A 24,088-nucleotide genomic window follows, 5' to 3' on the forward strand; every position below is an offset into this window, starting at 1 on the left:
TATGTAGGAGATGTCCTCCATTAACCACAATAAACTGATTGTTAATGTTGGTGCCGTGAGTCTCAATTGCTGGTGATGGCTTGTCCCTTTTCTCATACCCTGTTTTGAAAACAGTGACATAGGGTAGGATGCTAATTCATATGTAAAGAAATGTTGCAAATCTTCCTCCGTTTCTTTACATATACAATATTATATTTTTTCAAATAGGGTAAGCGGATCAGTTACAACAACTTTAGCGCTTCGAGCTTTCATGCTACCGCCAACGGATGCAATGGTAACAAGTTTGTCTTTTCTTTTGAATTTAACATTGTGAAAGTCGTTACCGACTATTCTATTAATCCCTTTTAACCCCTCTTCTAGGGAATTATAGCAGTTTACTGCTGTTCCTACAACAATCCCACTTCTCAACGACATTATCTCGTCGGTTTTGGGAAATGGGTACCTAGTGTAATGATAGCCATTCAAGAAGCTTACTTGAGTAAGTTAAGTTACTCGGAAACTTCTCATGTCAACATGCTGTTCCGATGATTCAGATTGAACATTACAGAATGACTCAATTTTATTGCATATGTTCTGCATACTGACCATTCCAAACTCCATCTGGTTAGAATACTGTCAGTTATGCCTCTGCCCTGTGTTAGACCTCCATAAATCTTCATTGTTTTCATTAATGTTTGTTGGATGGTCATATCCAACCAAATTCCACCCCAGTATTTGTCAGAGCGACGTATCGTAAAATATCCTCTGCTAGTGAACTCCTCAAATTCAGCAGCGTCCATTTCTCTTTCAGTTGTTGCATATCCTGAAGATACAAATGGGCACTTTTAGCGTAAAGAAAATGGCCTGCTGCATGAAAGAATGGAATCATTTTTTCAATACTTTTCAAATGAAGGTTCCAGTCACCAGTTCGTTCGGCCTGAATAAAGTGTTTGATGAGCGTTGTCATTCGAAAATACTGTAATCATAGCTTTACAGTGGAACCATTATTTTCTAGCAAACACAATATGGCTTTTTCAAATTTATTTATGACAATTTTGAGGACAGTATCATTAGACTATGATGGAGATATTACTAGTAAGGTGATGGAGTGAATCTACTTCGTCTTCGGTAAGTTCAAAATTATTGTATCCCAATACAATACACATGTAAAGAATAAACATAACTACGCGCGCGATGTAGCCTAAACTGAAAGCATCTGGAACATTGGGCCCATTGACCATGTTTAAAATGGTATTTCTTCTCATTAAAATTTGATTTTTACTAAAACGCGTGTTTTCTAATACATATATACTATTTTCAACAGCAAATATCTCATAAACGGTCAGAGATAGATAAAAATGTATGATATAACAATTTTAGGAAATTTAATAAACTTTAAAATTGTATATAATAATATTTTTGCTACGACCGACCGTTTTTGAGATATAAGCGAAAAACCAAAAAAAAAAACCCAAAATTTTGCGGTTTTTTGCCCTCCAAAAGTTGTGCCGAAGTCATCCGAATTGGCAAACTCGTTTTTTTTTTTTACTCATTATCATTATATTATACAAGTAGGAAAAATCTTCTACCCCACCTTTTGCAACCATAACGTATCTTTCGGTCCACTACAATTATTAAAGCTAGCCGCTCGGCCATCGCGAAATATTGAGAGCTACCTAAATATTTAAATGTAAAAAAAATGTATTTTTTAACATTAATTTAAAAAATATGTACCTACCCACCTATTATTTTTCCAATGGGTACATTTCCAACAATATCTTTGATTCACACACTTATCAGTTACCAAAGACAACAAAATAACGAAGAGGTCAGGTTTTTGGGATTTTGTTCTAGTATATTAGTCTATGGTTTTGTTGTTTGACAGATCTAAAAAACAACGACTATTTTATTTATATTGTGTAATATTACATACAATAATTAAAATACATATCATTGTTTCGTCGTGTGAGAACAGTGCCAATTTTTTTTTTATCAAATCAGTATCCTCGAAAACACATGAACATATTTACATAAGAATGAATAATGAAGAAATCGTACTATTTGAGGTTAGTTTTTTTCCCTCGAAAATGAATTGGTTTCATTACTTCAACTGTTTTACTAACTATATAAAGTTTTATTCACCACTTGACCATATTTTAGATTCAGAGTTCATAGTAAATAATAGCGGTGATAATTTGTATTTTTGTTTTCTAGTCAAGTGATGGTTCACTGCATACAATATCGTTGACACCAGAACAGTTGGCAGAATTGGGACTGCAGATTCAATACACCAATCCGCCTCCGGTAATCCTTGATGCTCAAATAAATCATGAAAATGTTATAAACAGCACCACAGAAGAACTTGTTGTCAATGTCAATCAAGTAGAGACTACTGTCAATAATGCGAATACTACTGGATGTGTCGAATCAAATAATATAATTGATGAGTCGAGGAATAATATTGGCAAAACAAATTATGTTGAAGAATCACCACTGCCTATTACAAATATAAGTCATCTTCAAAATGTTGTTAGACTTTCTGATATACCATCGAGAGGACAGCGTGGTTTTCAGCTGATCACAGATCACATAGCTCCAGATAATTGGATTTCAAAAAAATCAAATATCTTAACTACGGATGGTGTGAGGATCAATAAACATCCCAGTAATGTTGCCGCATCTTCAAATGATTTTGTATGGAAGAAAAATGGATTTTTACCGAAAAAGAAAGCAATTCTGGCGGCAGTCAACAAAACACCTGCACCACCGCCTGGTCATTTTACAATATCTCACAATGAAATCATTCCTTCGGTTATCCCTGATAATAACATAATTCAAAAAGTCCCGCTGATTTTGAATAACAGTAACACATATATAAATCAGCCGTTGGATGTTGCCGGTAATCAAAATCAAACCGTCGCTCAAAATCTAAGTACTCATGAAGGTGTAACAAATACTACAAAGCCAAAAAACGGCACAAACTGTTATTCGAAACAAAGCATTATTGACGCGAAGAAGAAAAATATTTCTTTGAAAGCTCCAGTGGTTCCCTTCACATTGGCACCAAAACCGCCAAGAAAAATTTTGCCGCAATTGGATGTTTCGAAAAATATTAGGTTTGTATAACTTTGATTATATCATAATAACTACAATTTGTCCCGATGTCACCATGATTATCCTGGTTTGGTGTGAGTCCCGCAGTCTCGGCCGGTTATTTTGTCCCAGTTTATAATATTAAGGACATATCGCCGTTGCGCCTTCAAAATTGGCTTTGTGTATTTTTCAAAACTTTACAGGAGAGGTTAAAAACAATGCAAATTACAATGCCTGTCGCCTACAACATTGAAATATTGTGTAAAGCAATTCCAGAATACATTTTATCATAATCATTATATTTTTTCCTTGGTATAGAAGGAATTATTATAAAATTTTCGGTGCAAAAAACCTGTTTTGTGAAATTTACTCACATAGCCGATTTTAAAGGCACAATGACAATATTATTTTTTGAGCCACGTCATGTAAGAAATCGATAATTTGAGCCTTTGAACGCCATCTATTACATTTTTCTTAAATCTATGTAGAGAGTACTTATACATATTTAGCGAAGATTATTACCTTTTATAGATGGCGTCACACCATATCACATGAATTGTGTGCGTTTTTGTTATTGTTATGTCAATCATCACACAGACGGTGCAAAAATGAGAGGTCAATGAAAATTTTTGTTTTGTCTTTATTAATTTACAGAATATAAGTTTCAAATAATATTGATGTTACTCAATTTTATGAATGGTTAAAATCAAGTGATTAATATTTTATTTTAGGAATTTCAATTCTGTGTTTTTTTTTTTTATTTTGTCCTGTTGCCCTGTTCGGAAAAAACATATATGGTATGTCTAATTATTATAAATCTTCTTCGACTGCTATCTCCTTGGTTGGCGACAGTCACGAACGGTGGATATAGGCTGTAGAGATCTGGCTTAACTAGTGCACACTAAACTTTATCAGTCATACTTATTGGTTTTCATTGGAATAAGGCCTTCCGCCTTCACGAGAATACTTAAAAAAGACGAGACTAAAACTAAAATTCCAGCCAGTATCTAGCTAATGTATTTCAATGGCGGCTCGCTCACGGCAAGACTGGAATCTCTCCGTTTCAAAACGTTTGCTACTAAACTGAAGAGACGCGACATGCTAGTCTCCCAGTATCTCAGTTTCCAGTTTCCTATAAAACAGTGGTGTCAATATCAGTACATTCAATGAAAAATCGTATTTTATTACCAAAATTGGTAGCACTGAACTGAACTGAACAAGTAATAACAAATCAAGATGTCAAAAGTTAAAGATAGGCGAACTGATTTTTAATTTTAAATTTGTGGCAGAAGTTGAGAAATACTCCTGCTTGTATAATTACAGGCTCCCAAAATATTCCCGTAAAGATATTACATAAAAAGCTGATAGAATGATAAAGAATGACAATGTGTTTGACAGTTTTGAGGTTATGAGATTATTATTGCAAGTGGGTTTCAGTAGTGCCGTGTGCGAAGTATCAGTCATTATGCCAGTTTATGAGTTCCATCAGCAACCAGTTCGTCGAATTTTAGTTTCTCCATGAGCGAACGGCCTAAGAATACAAATTGCAGATGGCATTTGTTAGTATTAAAAATTCAATTAATTTTATTAGTATATTTTATAGATTGAAGAATATTTCTTATGTATTATGGTTTGGTTTAGGCAGGGATTAATCAAATTAGAAAAACCATCTGCAATTTGTATTCTTAGTTCATTGAAAATAAATATGACTGACAAAGATTAGTATGCACTAATTATGTCAGATCTCTGCAGGCTGCCTCTACCCTTCGCCACTGGTTGGCGATGGCACCGATCCTAATCTGAATGAGATTATACATGTATTTTGATTGAAAGCCAACAGTTGTAGGATTGGCACCTGAAACCCATGGAAAGAAATGCATTCTAAACACCACTCCACAATGTGCACCTTTAAAAAAATGTTAAATCTTCTTGATTATTTTTTTTATAGATGGACCAAAGGACAGCCACATCAAGTAGTCCATATTCTGCAAAATGGAGACCAGTACCATAGGTAATGTTTTCAAAATATAATATATTTATCTTTATAAACAACAAAGATAAAGGTGACTTCCCACGGAGTTGAGTGCATGACGGTCTCCACCACTGACTATTCAACCTCGACACTTTTTCTTCTAATGTATGTATCTGAGGTTTTTCAAAATTATCGGATCCGCACATATCTCTAAAAAACAGTAGAATGCGTCTCAGACATATTGTGGAGAGCCATTCCTTTATGTGGTGTCACTGGATGATTGACTGGCTCGTCCTGTGCTATATCTAAAAAATACGAAGCATTTGGTGCAACACTAATGTTTGTACAAGCATAATTTTAGTTGCAATTGAAGTTCTTGATCTTAATTCCACTAATGGTCGATCCCAAATATACAAACATACCACTGTTTCCAGACCTCAGCACTTTCTGCGGGTAAAAGGTTAACCCAATCGATAACCATTAACTTGGTCTTATTCCTATTAATAAGGATGCCATATTTCCAACACTCTTCCTCTTCCCGGTGTAGCAACTCTGAACTCCTTTTCATCAACAGCAATAATTAGTGTAGTATCATCTGTGAATCTCAAGTTATTTATTTTCTGGTCACCGATTGTTATTCCACCGTGCCAATGTATTAAGTAATCGCTGAAATTCTGTTTGACAACAGGTGGGAGTGTATGGTTGAAATTGGCAATTAAAACAAACATGGCACAGTAAAACCTCATTATTAAGAACACGGATAATTCGAAATTCGCCGTAATTCGAAATTTTCGCAGAAAAAAAGTCCCTTGAAGATTATTTTCATATAAAACCATACCTTTAATTCGAATTTCGTAACTCGAAACTATTTCAGAGTCCTGGCATATAAAAATATTCAATAAATCGTAATAAAGCTATTTCAAAAGCCTGTCATTGAAAATTGTGACAGACTTTTCTTAAAGCATCATAAATTACTTACTTTAAGAAGGTAATAAAAAATAATCCTGACATTTTATGACCTATTAACACACACGGAACCGGAAATTTGGTAGGCACATCTATGATCGTAAACGATATTGATGAAAATCAAAAAAAAATAAAAAATTCAAAATTTTAATATTTTTCCCCCATACATTTCATAATTTGTAATTCGATTTTTTTTCCCATTTTCGGTCCCGTGGGATTCGTACGAAGTTTTACTGTATAATAATGCAAAACATGACAGTGAATTATATTGTCTTCAAACTTTTGTTTTTCAGTGTTGAAAAATTAAATAGCGAGCAATTGAGAGTCGTCAGCGATGCAATAAGCAGTGTAGGTCCTACACCGAACAATCAAAACAAGGTTCTGTATGATCCAACATCAAAAACACGAGTGGTATACAGGTAATATTTCATATTTCTTAGCAGGAAAAACATTATCAGACTATGTATTCTATCTTAAGATTTAATAAGGTAAATTACCAAAACGTTCAATCCAAATAAGTACGCTCAAGTAGCTAATAACAAATTCTTCAACTGCATTGGACAGCGCCTATAACTCTACGGAATGCAGTTTCGAATCCTGTAGCTAGATAAAATTAATATATAAATTTTGTAATATGCACTATGGAAGCCACTACTTCGCCGTGGAGTGAAAAAGATCGGAATATCTTAAAATAATAATAATAAACGTCGCATCTCGCGTTGTGAGGTTCGATATTCTCAACATGCAGGTCTATTCTAACATGCCACTTAACTCCAAAATTGTGATAAAAATGCTATGATGTATTCTATGTGCTTAGTAGAAATTAATTACATTCAACGGGAGTTCTGCCGGGTGTGTTAATTAGATAACCACCGACCTCGCCCTAACCATGATATTATCAGACTTCAGGCAAAAACATGTACCAACTCAAAGATTCGCCTTAAAGATAACCGCAGAATGTCAGTAATATATTGGGGTTATCTCAGAGGTAATGGTGTTATAGTGGTACATAGTTGAAATAGACCTGACTAGGTGGAAAAAAAATGGTAAATCTTTTTATATCTTTCTAGAGTTGTGTATCCAGAAGATTTAAACTTGTGCAATGGTAAAGATGCGAAAGCTGTTAAACCCGGACCAGCGAATAATAAAACAACAGCACCTGTGATTCACTACAAGAACATAATCTTACCAAAGAAAGGTCCAAAACCAAAACAGGCCTTGGCCTTAGCATCTCCCTCGACTCAGGTAAAGGATATTAATCTTTCTCAACTAATAATTATTTCGTTAAAATATCGCAACAAGTTCTGTTTTAATCGCGAAAGCCTGCCTTTATGAGAATTTGTGAAGATCATCATAATAGATTTTTGATTTGTCACCGTATTTTCTTTCTTCTCTTCTCGACGTTTCGAACTCATTGCGAATTATTGAATATTACATTTATTTCCAGCAAGCACGTGTCTCCCGTCTCTCACTAATCTTTCCAAGTTTCCATGCCTTCCCATCCTAATTTAGTTCTCATCCACATACATAATACATGTCTTATAATATATAATTATTTGTTATTAACATTAATTAATTATTAATCGCATGAGTACACCAACCCACGCCACGGTAAATCTTGGCTTCCTCCAACGGATTTTTCCATCTGTCCCTATCAATAGTGGCCACTTTTCAGTTTGGTAACCCAAGTAGACGGCAGTCATTGGTAGAGCGTAGAGCTATGTGACCAGCGAATTTTGGATTGGTCGACTTTACTCTATGGCGATTCATTGTCATTCATATGGTGAACATGAGTCACCTACTAGCCAGCGCATTCTTCCAATTTTAATTTATTGAACTACCTGTCGTACAGATTGTAGAACTCAGCATTGTATTTTCTCCAATTGTTGCCGTACCTGATTGGCTCATAAATATGGCGGAGAATTTTTCTTCTAATAATGTTCATTTTAGAAAGTCAATATTTAGATTTCCGTGGCATATATGAGAATAGTGTCTTGTAAAGCATACTTTTAGTTTGATGAGATTTAAAGTCTTCATAGACCAAAATAGCATTAATTCGCAGATATGATGTTCTTGTTAATTTCTTCTGTGATGTGATAAAAGAGACCTAAGCTAGACGAAACTGTCAACTGTATCAAACCTGTACCTATGTACCCATGTCGAATTTAGGTGTGGTTTCTCATAGTGTGACAAAATTCTTTCTTTTCTTTTTGTGAATGCCTCTTTCAGTGCCGATTCTGATATTATAACAATGATATAAAATGGATAATTTATTATTATATTAAAGTCTTTTGAATATGTTAACTGATCCTTCCATTTTGAAGATGATATGCTGATGAACTATTTCTCAGGTGGTGTCGGTGACGAGAAGTGGCCGTAGAGTGAGACCTCCAAGACACATGGCTCAGGACTTTGAACAGGATGATGCTGACGGCTCAACTCTCATGGAGGTAGCTCCTGGACTTCCAGCAATACCTGATCCTCCCACTAATGAAGTGACCGTCAAGAAACGAATTGTGTGCCCGGCTTGTGATAAGGTAAACTTTCCAACAGATTGGTGCGATAGATTATTTAATTAGTTTCTCATACGTAGGTTGTGGATTCGAAACCCTTAGTGGAGTCAAATAGGCATGTTGTTTTTTTCAATCAATAAGTATGTGTGTTTGAATCCTGTGAACAGATGTAATGCGTTGAGATTATTTTCCAACCACCATTCCCTGTAATAAAAAAAACCCTTATGATACCTTCTACCTGTGGAGATCGATAAACACATCTTGCTGAGTAAATGTACCATAAAAATGTTATATTTTCTTTGTTAAATGAAGTATATAGGTCTCCATTGTTTTAACATGATATTTTTGTTAGCTCTTTGCCAAACCCATAGGTTCATTGGTCTGGATCAAACACACTTTGACAAAATAAATTTCATGTTTGCCAAATGCTGGATCCATTTCTCATAAAAACAAACAATCTATTAGTTCACTCCGTGGAGGCCCATATGATCTTCTCAGGATCAAACATGGTAAAAAATATATAATATTCAATCTAAAATTCTAATCGGTCATTTTTCGGACATCTGAAGCTGTCTCAAAACTCAGAAGAATTTTGATTTAAATTATCATGTTCCGTTTTATTTTCAGACTTACCACAGTGAAAAAAGAATAGGTAAACATCTGATGACATTCCCAGACCATGCCCTGACCGAAAAGACGGAAGGCATCCTGAAGAAATACAAACTCGAGAATCCGCCCAAAGAAATACAACCAAATGAAAAAAACCAAACAAACGTTCAAAATGAAAAACCTACTCCAATACTCGCGCTTGAAGTCAATCAGGCCAAGAATATTGATTCAGAAAGGGATACGATGAACAGTGTTCATCCCATTAAGCACATGAAAGAAGATAAGAGTCTATTTGGAAGTTTGACTCGCATTATTGAACACACCTCGGAAGAATACCGAGCGTCTGTGTTCATTCGGCAGCTTGCCGCTTTGATTGTTAAGCTGAGGAAGCTGATGCCTTGTTTGTTGTTCCGTGATGTTGGTAGTTCACCGTGCCTTATCAATGAACCGGTTGGAAAGTGAGTAAATATTTTACAGTTAAACCCCTTCGTGGGTTCTAGGCTCGAATCCTGGATCTAGCAAGTAAACATATTGTTTTTTAAATATTAAATAAGTACACATATTTGTGTATGAGTGAGAGTATGGACTTATTAGGGTGAGCAAGTGGCTGACATCCATTTCTCTTAAAAACATAATCTGTTAATAGAAGCCTCCACTCTGTGGAAGCCCATAATATGATCTTATTAGGATAGGACATGGTCGGAAAAAAACCCCGTTAATACGAACACGGTTAATTCAAAATTCACCGTGAATCGAAATTTTCACCAAAATTCATAAAATCTATTTATAGCAATCCCTATTAATTCTATAAATGAACCATACAAGTCGCCACTGATTTTTTTATTAAAGTTTTTTTACCATACATTTTGTATTTCGTAATTCAAATTTTTTTTCAATTTTCGGTCCAGTTGATTTTGTATTAATGAGGTTTTACTGTAATTTTAATTCTAATTGATTTAAGTGTTGAATTATCCCACTTGGGTAATTTTTGCGACCCAAGTTTCGCCTTTTGGCATCTTCAAGCACTATTCCATTCACAAGTAATGGGAAGTTAACACTGTCACAACACAGTTAATTCTCGTTTATATAACAAATTAATACAATAAAACAATGTAAAAACCTTATTACTCATTATTCATGTATTTAAATCATTATTATTCTCGACTGCTCTTGCATCGTTTTCTCTCGCTTGGTGTCGCTTTAAATATATCATATTATCTGAGAAAACTATTGCACCTTACGTTAATGGAATGTTTATAATAATAAAGAAACAGGAATAAAAAAAGAGTGTTGAAATTTAAGTGGTTGGAAATATCATAGTAAATATGTTAGATATATTTTTAAAGCCTGACATTTTGAACCACAGTTGATACTTTCAGTTTACCAATAATTATGGAATATATACTAGACATTTTTTTATTTGTTTTAGTGATATTTCTCATTAGTTTATTATATTTAGTTCACACTGCTTTACAAGTTCCATAGTTTATGAGTGCATTATGTATGCTTGAAAGCTTGTTTGATGATTACACTGGGCTACTTTACAGGCAGGTTGTAAATTTGCCAACAAACAGCTCGTAAAGTAGCTCAATGTAATTGACGCTATAGTGAGTCCTAGCAACTAAATTATTAATATTAATATATACATGCGTTACTATGGAAATCAATATGACATTTCAGTATTATTTCTATCAAGTACAAATTTTTTTGATCGTTTAAGCTAGTCAAGTCAAGTTTATATGATTCAACAGAAAATTTAAAAACGTATATAAAAAGATCTTTTTTATCTTGTAATTATTTATACTATTCCTGAATATATTGTAGTACAAGTACGTATGAGTTCGAATGGTTATATTATTTTAGGTCCCTTCGATGTTAATTACAGATATTTTGTTATGATTTGTGTTATATATGTTACACCGAATGTGCGAAATTGACTATTACATGAAATGGACAAAATTTTGGCTAATTCATGTAATAGTCAAGCCTGTTGCCTTATTCATGAATTAGGTAATTTTTCTGCTGAGTACATGAATTCGCCACGGTATGGAATTCTTGAACTGTCAACATGACAGAAGAAAAAGTAAATTTAATACGGATGGTTTTATTAGTTATAATTGGACATAATATAATATTATTATTATTAGGTTAGGTTAGGTTAGGTTTTGTAATTCTGAATTAAATTATTCAACTGAATGTCCATTTTGAGGTTAGCTATCAAGTGTCAACAAACTATCACAAACATTCAATCGACCATTGCACAATTGATACCCAAGCACGAATCAAATCGCGAAAATACTTTTCAATAAAATTCTTCCGTTATCATATTATAGTTCTAGAATTTTTTTGCGCATAGTAAATGGATATGAATGTCATTCAAATCCATAGTGTTCAAATCAATGACATTTGACACATTTGTTTAGTTGCAAAAAACACCACGGAGCTCGATCATCTATTTTGACCATAGATAATATAAATGTACATTTTGACCAATCCATGAGCATTTGATACATTTAGTTTAGTTGCAAAAAATACCACCGTAGCGCTACTATCTAATTTGTCCAAGACATGAAGTAGGCAGAAAAATTACTGCCGATTTCACGCGCTCTCCAGATATTTTGTCTAATTCATGAATAAGGCAACGGGCTTGCATTTTTCATGATTTAGGCAAAATTTTGCCCATTTCATGTAATATTCAATTTGGCACATTCGGCGTAACATATATACTCAATTTGTGACAAATATGCATCATTTTAAGATTTTGGTATAATTTAATTATCAACTGTATGACTGGTTTAAATTATTAAATCTTCTGGCAAATCAATTGCATCAAAGAAAATCGCTGTTATGTCCTTTAGAAACTGTCTCCATCCTGGACAATACGGTAACAAATGACTATGTATAATGAAACTGATCTTTAATTTAAATTTCAGGATATTGGATCTTACACCTGGGAAATATCATTTAAACATGACTGCGCTGAAATGTTCAGGACTTGGCGGTGAAAACTGCACACACGCTACTCCTCCTCTTCCTAAGGAAAACATCACTACTGAATCAAACGATTCAGCAAACACTTGGATTACGAACAAGAATGTCATGACTAACGAGAATAAAGAACCTGTTAATGATTTTATAAGAAGCAGTTCTGTCAGCGATTGGACATCGAATACTGCCAAACGTAAATGGATTCCCATCGGTTCTCAATCGGACACGGCAGAGGAGCCCCACGTCACCGATGACAGCAATTGGATGCCTAATAAATCAACGACGATGATAGATACCACCCAATCTTTCTCGCAAAGGGTAGAGAGTATTAAAACTTGGGATTCTACCATGCAAAAGCAATGCAGAGTCAGTCAAAGTACCCCGAGGAGTCCATGGGATACCAGGATGACGGAGCAACTGCCCAAGATTGATTTGCCGCAAGAAATTTTAACGCAAAATCTAATTTTGAATACGTCCAATCAAACTATTCAGATTGATGACAGTACATCGTTTGACTGTAACGATAAAATCGATGACTTACATTCAAATTTGGTTTATGGTATTAAAGACCAAATAAATTTAGATTCTTCGATCGATTTGAAGAATAGTCTGTCATGCAACAGCCAATCGACAGGAAGCAGCGACGGTACGGAAGGTCCGGAGAATTTCGACTTCAATGACAGTAGATTTGATCTGCAGATAAATTCCGATAAATTAAATTTCTCCAACTCGGAATACAGCCAAATGAAATATGGCGCTTTGCCTCCGTTTAGAAAGATTGAGCCGGCTAAAAGCTTGCAATTACCACTAGACGCTTTAGGAGATATAAGCTCAGATGCTGATAAACTACACATGTCCACGGATAATATATTAAATAATGGAAATTATCCGATAACATCTGAATCACTCGGGTTAAAGATTGATAACAATCATCATATTCAAACAATGGATACATCTGGTAACACACACAAAGTTATTTCAATTAATGAAGTCAACGAACATTGTAATAGCAGATCACTGTTGAACGATTCTGAATTAAATTTACCGATAAGCGTATCAAACACTTTGAGCACAAATGTATCGATGCTTTCTGTGAGCGAATCCAGTTTGGATGGTGGGAGAATGAATTTGTCGACAAGTCAATCGGTGCTTCATTTGTTGGATCCTTTGGGGACGGATTGTTTGTCTTTTACGGATGCTGAATTGCGGCCAACTTCACAGATGTCTTTGGATCTGCAGCTTGATTTATTCCCGTTTCATCACCCTTGAAGTGGATAATTAAATGGTTCTTGAAACTTATTGATTAAACTTTTTAATATCACTTTATATTTTATACATTACAATAATTGTGTAAGAGATTTGGTCCATAATGGTGCAACTTTTTACGTCCTAAATGTACCCAATATTGCACCCACTATTTTGCCACATGGCATAATATTCGGTGTTATTATTGCGATTATTTATTACGCATGTTTCAGTTGCTTTTAGAAATATTCAAAATTAATAAACTACTCAGGTAAATAGCATGAGCATATATTTTATCAATCACACCTTAGTGAAAATTTAATTTAAATAAAGGAAACTATTTAAAATGTGTGTTTGTTCTTGTATAAGAGGAATGTATCACTACCTAAAAACACATAAAATGACATGCTAGTGAAAGCCGATTTAAATGGAATATTTGTTCATATCACATAACAGATTAATAAAATAAAAATGCGAAACCCAGTCGCCATAGACCAATGCCTTGAAGACAGCTTTAGTTTATTACTTAATGATGGTCAGCCCATAAAGCACAAGCAATACAAATCCTGCTAAGTGTCATTAAATATTACCAATATTGGATGCGCATTTCATTTATGTGACATACTTTAATGCATATCGTCGTTGAAATTAGAAAAATGTGTAACTACGTTTTAATCTAAAGTTGGCTTTGAATGCTATCTAGTGGCTGTTGTTAATATCTACCCGTCTTGTAAATGATGTAATTCTGAAAAAATTGTTAATCATGGATGATTTAACTCCATAACCATATATTTTGTATACGAAACCATAAAGTTTTTTGTCTCCTGTAAAGTAGCATTTTTGGAGTTACACAATTTTCTAGTTTCAATGACGATATTATGATACTAACCTATTGAAAATTACATAGTCTTCAACACGTGTTTAAGTTTAACCCATTTTTCTCCACACTCGAGAATTAGACCTTACAGCATAAGATTTGACCACTTAAAAACACATAAAATGCCACATTCCTACTGTTACTAATATTAGTTCTACTCTACTCATTGTATAATTATGTGGCTTTTTTTTAAAATGGGCTATTTTTAATAAACCATTCAAATTATCGGGCATCCACAAAAAATCTAGATACGTTTCATTCTTAAAACATAAATATGCATATTAAAATTGTATGTAACTACTAAAATTTTGCACCTACACTTCTTTCATATTAATTTATATTTATTAATAATGATATTAATTTTTTACCTGTATTCATGCTAATACTGCCATCTTTGGTCATCGTCAAAATATTACATTACGCAAACAACTTTTATTGAAAATGACTGACATTCAGTATTATATCAAAATATTAATTTGTAATTATTAAGTATATAATTTAAAACTGTGGGAAAATTTGCTATTTATACATTTAATTGATTGATTTCAAGAATTTTAAATATGATAATATAATTTCAATTAAGTTTTTCCTACCTATAATATTCTTAGGTAATAAATCATTTTGAAGTTTTAAATTAAGTATAATTACATATTTTTTTATGCCTAGATTTGCTTTCTTATTTTTTTGTTGCAATATTATCATTTTTGGCACTACAACCCTTGGTTGGTCTTCACTTCCTCCAAATACTTTCTCCATCTCGGGCTAGGGTTCATAGTTCTTAAATAATGACTTAATTGTTAACCTTTCTCTCACTGTGTTAATAATTTTTGTTCCGTACTGCATTGTCAAATTTTGTTGGCAGATCTTTATGTCCTCCGAATATATTTCCTCTATCCCGGCCAAGGGTTCATAGTTCTTAAATATTGACTTAATTGAATATGTTAATTGTTAACCTTTCTCTTACTGTGCTGATCAGTTCCGTACTGCATTGTCAAATTTTGTTACCGTACTAGATTCTCAATATGACAGTATTTTCAAATGGAAATGCCAACTTTTGCAACATATTAAAATTTATAAATAATATGGCTGTCATTGTTTTGTTAATGATTCTTAAAATAGCTAATGAGGTACATATAACTGACATAAAATATGATTAAAAACCCGCGTACTGTGACTTGACATCGCAGAGTGTGCAGGGTTAATGTACATTAATTTAATTGATACATGCAATATGTTGTCGATTTAGAGTACTTACATATTTATAATAAAGTCGAAATGTAACAGAATAATTCTAATCAATGAAAATTAGACAATCGGAACAAAAATTCAAAAATCTAATATAATTGTGCAAAGAATTTTATATTTTCAAAGAGTATTATTTATTTTATATTAACTGTTTCGTAAATAAACTGTACAATGAATCTTATTAATTTATAATCTTGTAATATCTTTTTGAACTACATAATTTAAGAAAAATAAATTGAATTGCTATATTGAGTATTTCCCATTATTCACCTACTTCCCTTCAATAATTCAAGTGGATTTATTTAAAAATAGAAAAAATCACTAAAACTAGAGGGAACACTCTTAATTATACTTTGCAGAACCATGGGGTTCCGCGGAATACCATTTGGGGAACTCTACTGTAGAACATCAAACTGCCTAGGTAGGGTTCTACCAAACATCCTGGCCTGGAGGTCCGCTTCAGTATGTGGGACCCATGATGTGTTCTTTTCTGCTATATTTTTTATTGACAAGTTTTTGAATTGCTATCGTCATATGATCAGGTATATAGGTAGGTAGGTATATAATTAAATATTCATTTAAACATTCTGAATAATCTTTCCAGCTTTTGGGTTAATCATACAATTTAATTTACATAAACAGAATTGAAATTACCCATAAGGCCCACTTTGTGTTCTATTATTTACATAGAAATGAAATTAAACTTACGACAATATCTAATACTATCCTAGGAAACCAATATTGCTGATCATATATATCGCAAACCAACAATAATGTCAATAAAAGAAACTTTGATTTTATTTATTAATAGAAAGTGTAAAAAAATGATAGAAATTTTCGAAAATATTGGGCGAGTGTTTTATTTATATTTCATTTTAATATTGGAGTTTGTCGCTAATTTTTAAGACATGCTGAAAGAACAGTATACCATTATGACGTTGTATAAATATGTCAAGTATATGTAAATTCAGGGCCACTTTGAGGCATTTTGTCGCCATGTGTATTATTTATTTTATTGAACAAAAAAAAGCATACCTACATAATAATAAAGCCTGGATTTAACAGTAAGTAACGTAATGTTATATGCACAAATCTGATTAATAAGATAGAAATGTGAAAGCCAGTCACCATAGATCAAAACTTTAACTGCAGTTTCGGTTGATGGCTCAATGAGGAGCAAACGATTAATGTAATGCCCGAGCACTCGATGGATACAAGACAAAAATTTGACTTCGAAACCAAGATATTGGGTCGGAATAAGGGATATTTCTCACAATTGGTAAAGGAGGCCATAGAAACCCTGAAAATATTAATATGGGTTATGGTTAAATCGTCATGGCTTCCGGCACTGTTTGCAAAATCCAATATTCCATCCGGTATCTCTGATTGTAAGGATTGACACATTACTCTGAGCAACGTTTGCTCTTAACTAATCGGATTCGTTTTGGCATTAGAGCGACGTTTGCATTCTTTCATCCCCAAATGGACCCCATTTGGGGATGTCTCTTCTGTGGATCTAAAGGGGCCTGAACCATTATCAAGCCGACGCATAGTAAGTGTTAATTGCGAAAATAAATAAATAATGATAAATATATAACCGGCAACATTGTCCAAATGCCGTTAAAAAATATATGAATGGCAACGCCGCATTTTGTACCCACTGGCAGCGAACGATTATGCCATTTTTGTCCACACTTAAGAATCTTATCTTCTTACAACCACATCCATAAGAGAATGCATTTATTATTGTGTTCCCTGCTCATATTGTATATGATAATGTACAGGTACATATCAACCGAGGAATCCGAACGCTCCGACATAAAGTTTTTTAATAATGTAGGTACCAAATTGTGTCAATATGCCCCACATGGTAAAGATATCATGAAAAAGACGTAGATCCAGACCAGTGGTAGCGAACCTATGGCACGTGTGCCACCGGTGGTATGTGAGATGATTTTTCATGGCACTCGTTTGATGAGAGAAAAAAACCTAATAAATGATAGATTGCATTGTATAAAAAATAGCAGGCAAATATTCTTCAAGAATAATCATTACATTGTTAATAAACAATTGCATAGGTTGGTCCTTAGGATCGGGAATTAAAAATAAAAAAATTCTATCAACAAACCTTATGAAATTAATTATCGTCAGTCATTCAAATATAATAACTGCTTGTTATTTTGCATCAAACATAATCTCTATAAATGGAAAACCGTTCAGAGATGGAGAATATAATATGAAAGAAGAGTTGTTTAAATGCTTCCACGATCTCTGTGACTAGGTAATTTGAAAACAAGGAAAAAAATCAAAGAACTATAGATGTGCCTTCGGCTGGAAATACGGTGAAAGACAGACTTACAAAGAACTCAATTGTATTTTTAAACTTTTTTTAATAGAATTCTTAAAAACTATTTTTTTAAAAACTTTTTTTTTCGCCATGATAAACTGCTTGGCACGTCAGACAGTCGAAAAATATTACTTGGGAAATTTTGGCACGCGTACGTAAAAAGGTTCGCGAACCCTGGTATAGACTATAAAAAAAATTGAAATGAAAATAAAATATCCATAATAAATCAATCCATCTGTCTATCTATCCTGATACGGTAAATCCACTTTGAACTAAACTGAGAACCCGATTTTTTTGATTTAATGCAACCGAACCCCATTTGTTTTTTGTTTTTTTTTCCACTGGCTAGTGTTTCAAACAGCGCTTGTTAGTTTTCAGCGCATCTATTCTATACACAAGACTGGTATCGGCGATTATCAAGGGTAGATTATCATATTATGTTTGTATTGAGGTATTATAATATTGTTACACTAAGTTAACGGTCAAAACTGTCTATCTCGCTCTAAAATTTAGCACATCCAGTACTTATTGTAACAATTACATCTAACTTATTGTAAAAAATATAATACTTCGATATAAAAATATGAAAAATTACCCTCGATAGCCGTCGATAGTAGTCGTATGTATAGAATAGATGCGCAGGGATATCTGGCGCTCTAGAGTTGCTCAACTCAAATGTTTAATGTGGCTCTGAATAGATACATATAACCTGTTTTTCTGGCTAAAAGAAGATGGTAATTATGAAAAAAAATCAAGATTTATTATAATAAAAACAAAAGTTATTTATTTGCATAAATCCGTACGATTCTACGAAAGTACTCTGTTCGTCTGTAGCAAAGATCAAGCACGTTTTTTTCTATTTTTTCGGAGAACGAAAGCTTTTTTCAATGCAGTTTCAACGTATCCAATATTCATATTAAAATTTCGTTAGCTAAATGGAACGAAAGTCATTTCTTCGTATTGATTTGAGTTCATTTGATTTTTAATTAATAGTCAAAAGAAACAGAATTAAAAAATTATACGCGTTCATGATTTTCTCTGAATGATAAACGTAGTCATAAACAAACTATTATTGGGTATACTATGTAGGTATATCTATCTTCACCATTATCGATCGAGACGGCATTTATTCATTGTTTGGATGTAAGTCACACTCTCCTCCGAAAAAAGTCGATTTAAAATTATTTTCTTTTCTTCTTCTTCGGCCATATCCGCCCCTTAGTAGGATCATATTATGAACACCACGCGGTGCCTTCAAGAATCCCTGTCATTCGCCAGTTCTTGTATCGTTCCAAGTCATACCAGCATCCCATAGCCACTCTTTCAGGTCGCCGGAATCCGGTTGGCTTGGTCCAACGTCGCCTCTTCACTTTCATCGTAATGAGAGATTGGTTGGTGCGTTCTCTTATCTCTTCGTTACTCCTAAACAGCGCTCGAAATGGAAAAATTGACGAACCGGAGTGCTCTAAAATTTTATGAGGATATAAACATGTTTATCAAATTTTACGAGTATTTTATAAACATGAGTGTGATAGATTTTTTGTTATAATATGGCATATCTAGCTCAGACGGTCAAATTATTTTGTCCACGAGACGGAGCTATAACTTTATAGATTTCACGAACCGGAACGGCGCTCCGGTCCATTTCGAGCACTGCTCCTAAAGCCATACCACCCGCACACCCAGTATCCGTCGCAAATATCTGTATTTGAAGCTCAGTATACGGTTGCTCCGAGGTGCCATGAATGCGCTACCGTAAAGCAGCACCGTTCTTCTCAAACATGAGCAAATTTCTTCCGATTTGAAATTAGATTCGCATTCTACTGTTTTTTTTCATCTGGAGAAAGAATTTAATAGGTACGTTTACGTAACTTTTATATGCACATCATGGCCCCCACAAAGGGGGGGAAGGCTGACAAGCCTGGGGGCCCGGGGTTAAAGGGGGCCCGGCATTGCGGGTTGACCAGTTAAGTGAAAAAACACCATAATTTGTCTCTAATATGTTATTTGATGTGATATGATGATTTATAATAATTTATATAATTAAATGATAAATTACGTGTAGAATTTTATTTTATAATTACTTAATTTAAGTGTGTTTCCTGACTAATGAAAATGGCTTTTTATCCAATATGCCGAAGGGTTGCATGTTACTTAGTTACCATAAAAGGAGGTCGCAATCAGTGCTTCATAATTATTAGTCATACCATTATGCTGAGTGGCGACAACTCAATAAATCAACTCTATTTATTTAAAAATCGCTAAAAATACACGAAATACCCTTAACCCTGGGGTTCCGTGGAAACTACTTGGGTAATACTACTGTAGAAAATCACACTGCCTTTAACCTTAGCGATAGGTAGGGGGCTCGCCGTAGATCCTGGCTTGGGGGCCCGCTTCAGGATGTGAGGCCATGATGCACATACATTGCATTTCAATGATTTTTTTGGGAATTTTTATTATTTTTAAGTGGGCGATTCTTATTGTTTTCGGTTAGCATCATATTTGACTCAATAGATCCTTCAGAATTGTAGCCATTGACTTTTAACTTGTACGCACACACATTGCATGTTGACGAAGTCTTCACCAATTGTAGCCATTTTGCGCACTTTTAAATATAAATAAAGCGGGCCTCCAGACCAAGATATTTGGCTGGCCCCCCTACCTATCGCTAAGGTTAAGAGCCACGTAATGTTCTACAGTAGTGATCCCCAAATGGCATTCAGCGGATCTGCAGGGTTCTGTGTAAAATAAAGGGTTTTCCGAGATTTTTGGCATTTTTTAAATAAATTCACTTGAATTGTCGGCACGGTATCATATTATGAAGCAATGATCGCGACCCCCTTTTGTAATATCCAAGTAACATGCGGCCTTTCACTTATTGTGGTATACGGTATTGGATAAATAGTCGTTTTTATTGGCCAGGAAACACAGTAAAATAGTTATAAAATAAAATTCTACTCGTGAAATAGCGCCGCAGGCGACTTTTTTACTATTAGCGCGAATTTTTAGTGTGTGTTTATCTCGCTTAAGTGATCGACCCGCCACCCCAGGCCCCCAGGCTAGAACCCTGTCAGCTCACCCCTTGTGGGTTCCATGATGTAGGTACATACATCGGTTTTTTAATTATTTTTCACTTGTGCCTATGCGTTGTCAAGTTGTCAGGTCGTCAAAACTTTTGATTCTATATTAAAACACAACGCATTTAAATGACATAAAATAATATTATGTACTTACCTACAATTTTTTTTTTCTTATGAACAATATTTTTAAGTTTATTTTTATTTCTTACAAAAAAATATGGTCACCGTACCAGCTATTATCCAAACTCTGTGACATAGATTTTCTATACCCAATGAATTACTATTAACGATTTCACGACAGATCCATTATCCATCTGATTATATTTAAATAAAATTGTATTGTCACTAATGACCGCTTAATTTATTGAGTTTGCAGTATATTTACATAATATCTACAATTTAACCGAATTAACAGAACCTGCAGTCTTTTCCTCTGGCATTTCTTTTCGGAGCCAAGATGCTGAGATCGGCTGGAGTGAAGTAGACAGTAAACTGATGTGACCTACACACCAGGACCGGTTTTCAGTCAACACCAGACAGGCAGGGTCGAATTGGAAACGCAAACAACATAACAATTTACTGATTTGACATCGTGTTTTACAAATTTTCGCGAGACTTCTTGGAAGCATGCGAATGCTAATTTATTATTGTACTAAGGTATTTTTTCAAGTTTGTTTCAAGAATTAGTAAGCACCAAGGATAGTACCTACCTACGATCGGATGACTTGTAGATATAGAAGTCAAAAATTATTTTTCCAAACAATATTAGTTATACTACTTTATATTATTATTATTATATTAGTTTACACCCACGGTGGCCGCGCGGCTTATGCGTTGGATAATAACGCCGTGGGTCCCAGGTTCAAATCCTGGGTCTGGCGAGTACACGTCATATTGTTTTTCAATTTATGTATGAGTCAGAGTATGGAATTATTAGGTTGAGCAAGTGGCTGACATCATTTCTCTAGTAAAAACTAGTCATCCAGTGGTCCAAGTCCAAAAGGTAGACACAGAAGCCGCTGGAGCAATGAAATAATTAAATCTCTGAAAGTACGCGAAAACGCAACACATAACATCAATAGAAATAGAATTCGCTTGGAGAAACTTTCATCCAGCAGTGCCGGGTTGATCATGATGCTAATGTAAGAATGTGTGAATCCAGGAGATGGATGTATGCATGACTACTGCTTCCCACTGCTTAGATAGATATAATTATATAAACAATAATTTTTTTTCGAAGAGAATCCAAGCTGTGGAGGTCTAAATGTTCTTTCTTTGAACAGAAATAGTCAACTGACAAAATAATCGAATGACTATTATACATAAAAATTGGAATATAGAAAGGTGAACAAAATTCATACTAATGTTTTTTATTACAACATTTGAAAGCAATTTCAGAACGATTTTAGAATTAATTATAGTTGCAGAACGAAACCCTATTCTATTTTTAGAGACATTTGCCTAAGTATATGAAAATTAACCAAAAAGGGACCCCTTGTTGGGGGGGTTGTAAATTGGTATGTTTACATAAAATCCGAATAACGATCAGCTTACTTATTGTTTGTTGCAAATAAAATTGATAATTACGACAAACTGAAACTTGTTTCAAGGTCGGATAAGGAATCCACAGAAGAATCCATTTGACAGAAAATGGATTTTCAAAGTCAATTTCAACGTCTTCAACGTCATGGGTCATAATTTTGAAAATCTGAAATTTGTGAAAAGTTGACAACTGAAAATCGAAACCAAGACCTTACCCTTAACCCTATGATATTAAATTCAAAGTAGCAGCATTGCGGTAATGTTCCTAATTATTTACAGATTTCTTTTGTTATATACCTGCCAAACTGTCATATAGAATAGCAGTCTTTAAACTTACGGCATGCAAGATTAGTGGACAGTTATCCGACGAAATCGAGGTTTGCGTGCCGTAATATTTTATTTTACTAGGATTCCGACAAGCTACGTACCTATACATTTTAAAAATATATTATTATAATGTAACATAATTTCGTTAGTTTCCGCATACTATCTCGCCGAACTAAAAGCACTCTTTATAAGAGACTTGTAAAGCCAGTGCTCACCTACGCATCGGAAACCTGGACGTTAACTCTGCGAAATACACGAGCCCTGAACATTTTTTAAAGAAAAATTCTCCGCCGTATATATGGACCGATCAGGGACGGCACCAATTGGAGGAGAAGATATAATGCTGAGCTCTACGGGCTGTACGAAGATTGCAGCGCAGTTCAATCAATTCAGATTGGGAGACTGTGATGGCTAGGTCATGTGAACCGTATAAATGACAATGAACTGGCAAAGAGAGTGATGTCGAGCGATCCAATAGGACGTAGAAGAAGAGGGAGGCACCAAATTGGAAAGCGGCCACACTGGATAGGAAAGGTGGAGGGAGCTGTTGGAGGAGGCCAGGACCCACACCGGGTTGTCGCGCCCCTGATGATGATAATTTCGTTAGTTTATAATAAATCGCGAAATGCAATATTTAATTTTTCCACGAGACGAAGCAATATAATCTCGGGAACTGCGCTCCGGTGCGTTCCTCATTTCTCCGCCCCCAAGCAACGCATGACGGGACGTTACTGCAACAATAATAATAATAATAATAATACATGTTTCTGACTAAGCTTTAAGCTTACGAGGCGTAAAAGGTGTTACCTATTTAAATGTTAACGACCAACGTAAATAAATTAAAGAGCCCTAAATCTCGATCTTAAACGAATTTCCATTACGCCTCTGATAATTATTTTTAAACTCCGAAAAACTATTGAACTTGCTTGCGAGGTCGAAGAAATTTTATTGGGCAGCAAGAAAAAACAAATACAATACGCGACCATGGAAGGCTCGTAACGCGGGTTACAACAGTAACATAATATTATTTATTATTCAGGAAAAATATAATAATTTGCATTAGGTGTGCCCATTGTTTTGTGTGGTAAAACATTACTTTACGAGAGGAAATATGGCGAACGTCGAAGAGAAAATGGAGACGACACACATCTTTTGTTGGGTGATTATGCTGGTGCGCATAATGCATAGCACCAGAGTCGACACGTAGAATAATGATAATATATTGATAATAGATTAAAGTATTGAAGTTAAATTTCATTACACGTGGACCGTGGCAGGAAATTTATACGTATCTTACTATTA

General features: G+C 34.3%; 1 protein-coding gene across 1 annotated transcript; it reads left to right on the forward strand.

Moving 5' to 3' along the window:
* The first annotated feature begins 1,852 nt into the window (after positions 1 to 1,852).
* On the forward strand, positions 1,853 to 14,351 carry LOC147070826 (uncharacterized). The gene is made up of 8 exons (XM_085948819.1): positions 1,853 to 2,045; positions 2,194 to 3,095; positions 5,021 to 5,083; positions 6,304 to 6,429; positions 7,081 to 7,255; positions 8,362 to 8,547; positions 9,151 to 9,590; positions 12,066 to 14,351. The coding sequence occupies exons 1-8, from the start codon at positions 2,016 to 2,018 to the stop codon at positions 13,387 to 13,389; spliced, it is 3,246 nt and encodes a 1,081-aa protein (XP_085804945.1). The 5' UTR covers positions 1,853 to 2,015; the 3' UTR covers positions 13,390 to 14,351.
* The last annotated feature ends 9,737 nt before the right edge of the window (positions 14,352 to 24,088 follow it).

Source organism: Rhyacophila brunnea, unplaced genomic scaffold (genome assembly GCF_057557595.1).
Source record: "Rhyacophila brunnea isolate RB1 unplaced genomic scaffold, BYU_Rbru_1.0 scaffold_21, whole genome shotgun sequence".
In the NCBI taxonomy this organism is placed as follows: Eukaryota; Metazoa; Arthropoda; class Insecta; order Trichoptera; family Rhyacophilidae; genus Rhyacophila; species Rhyacophila brunnea.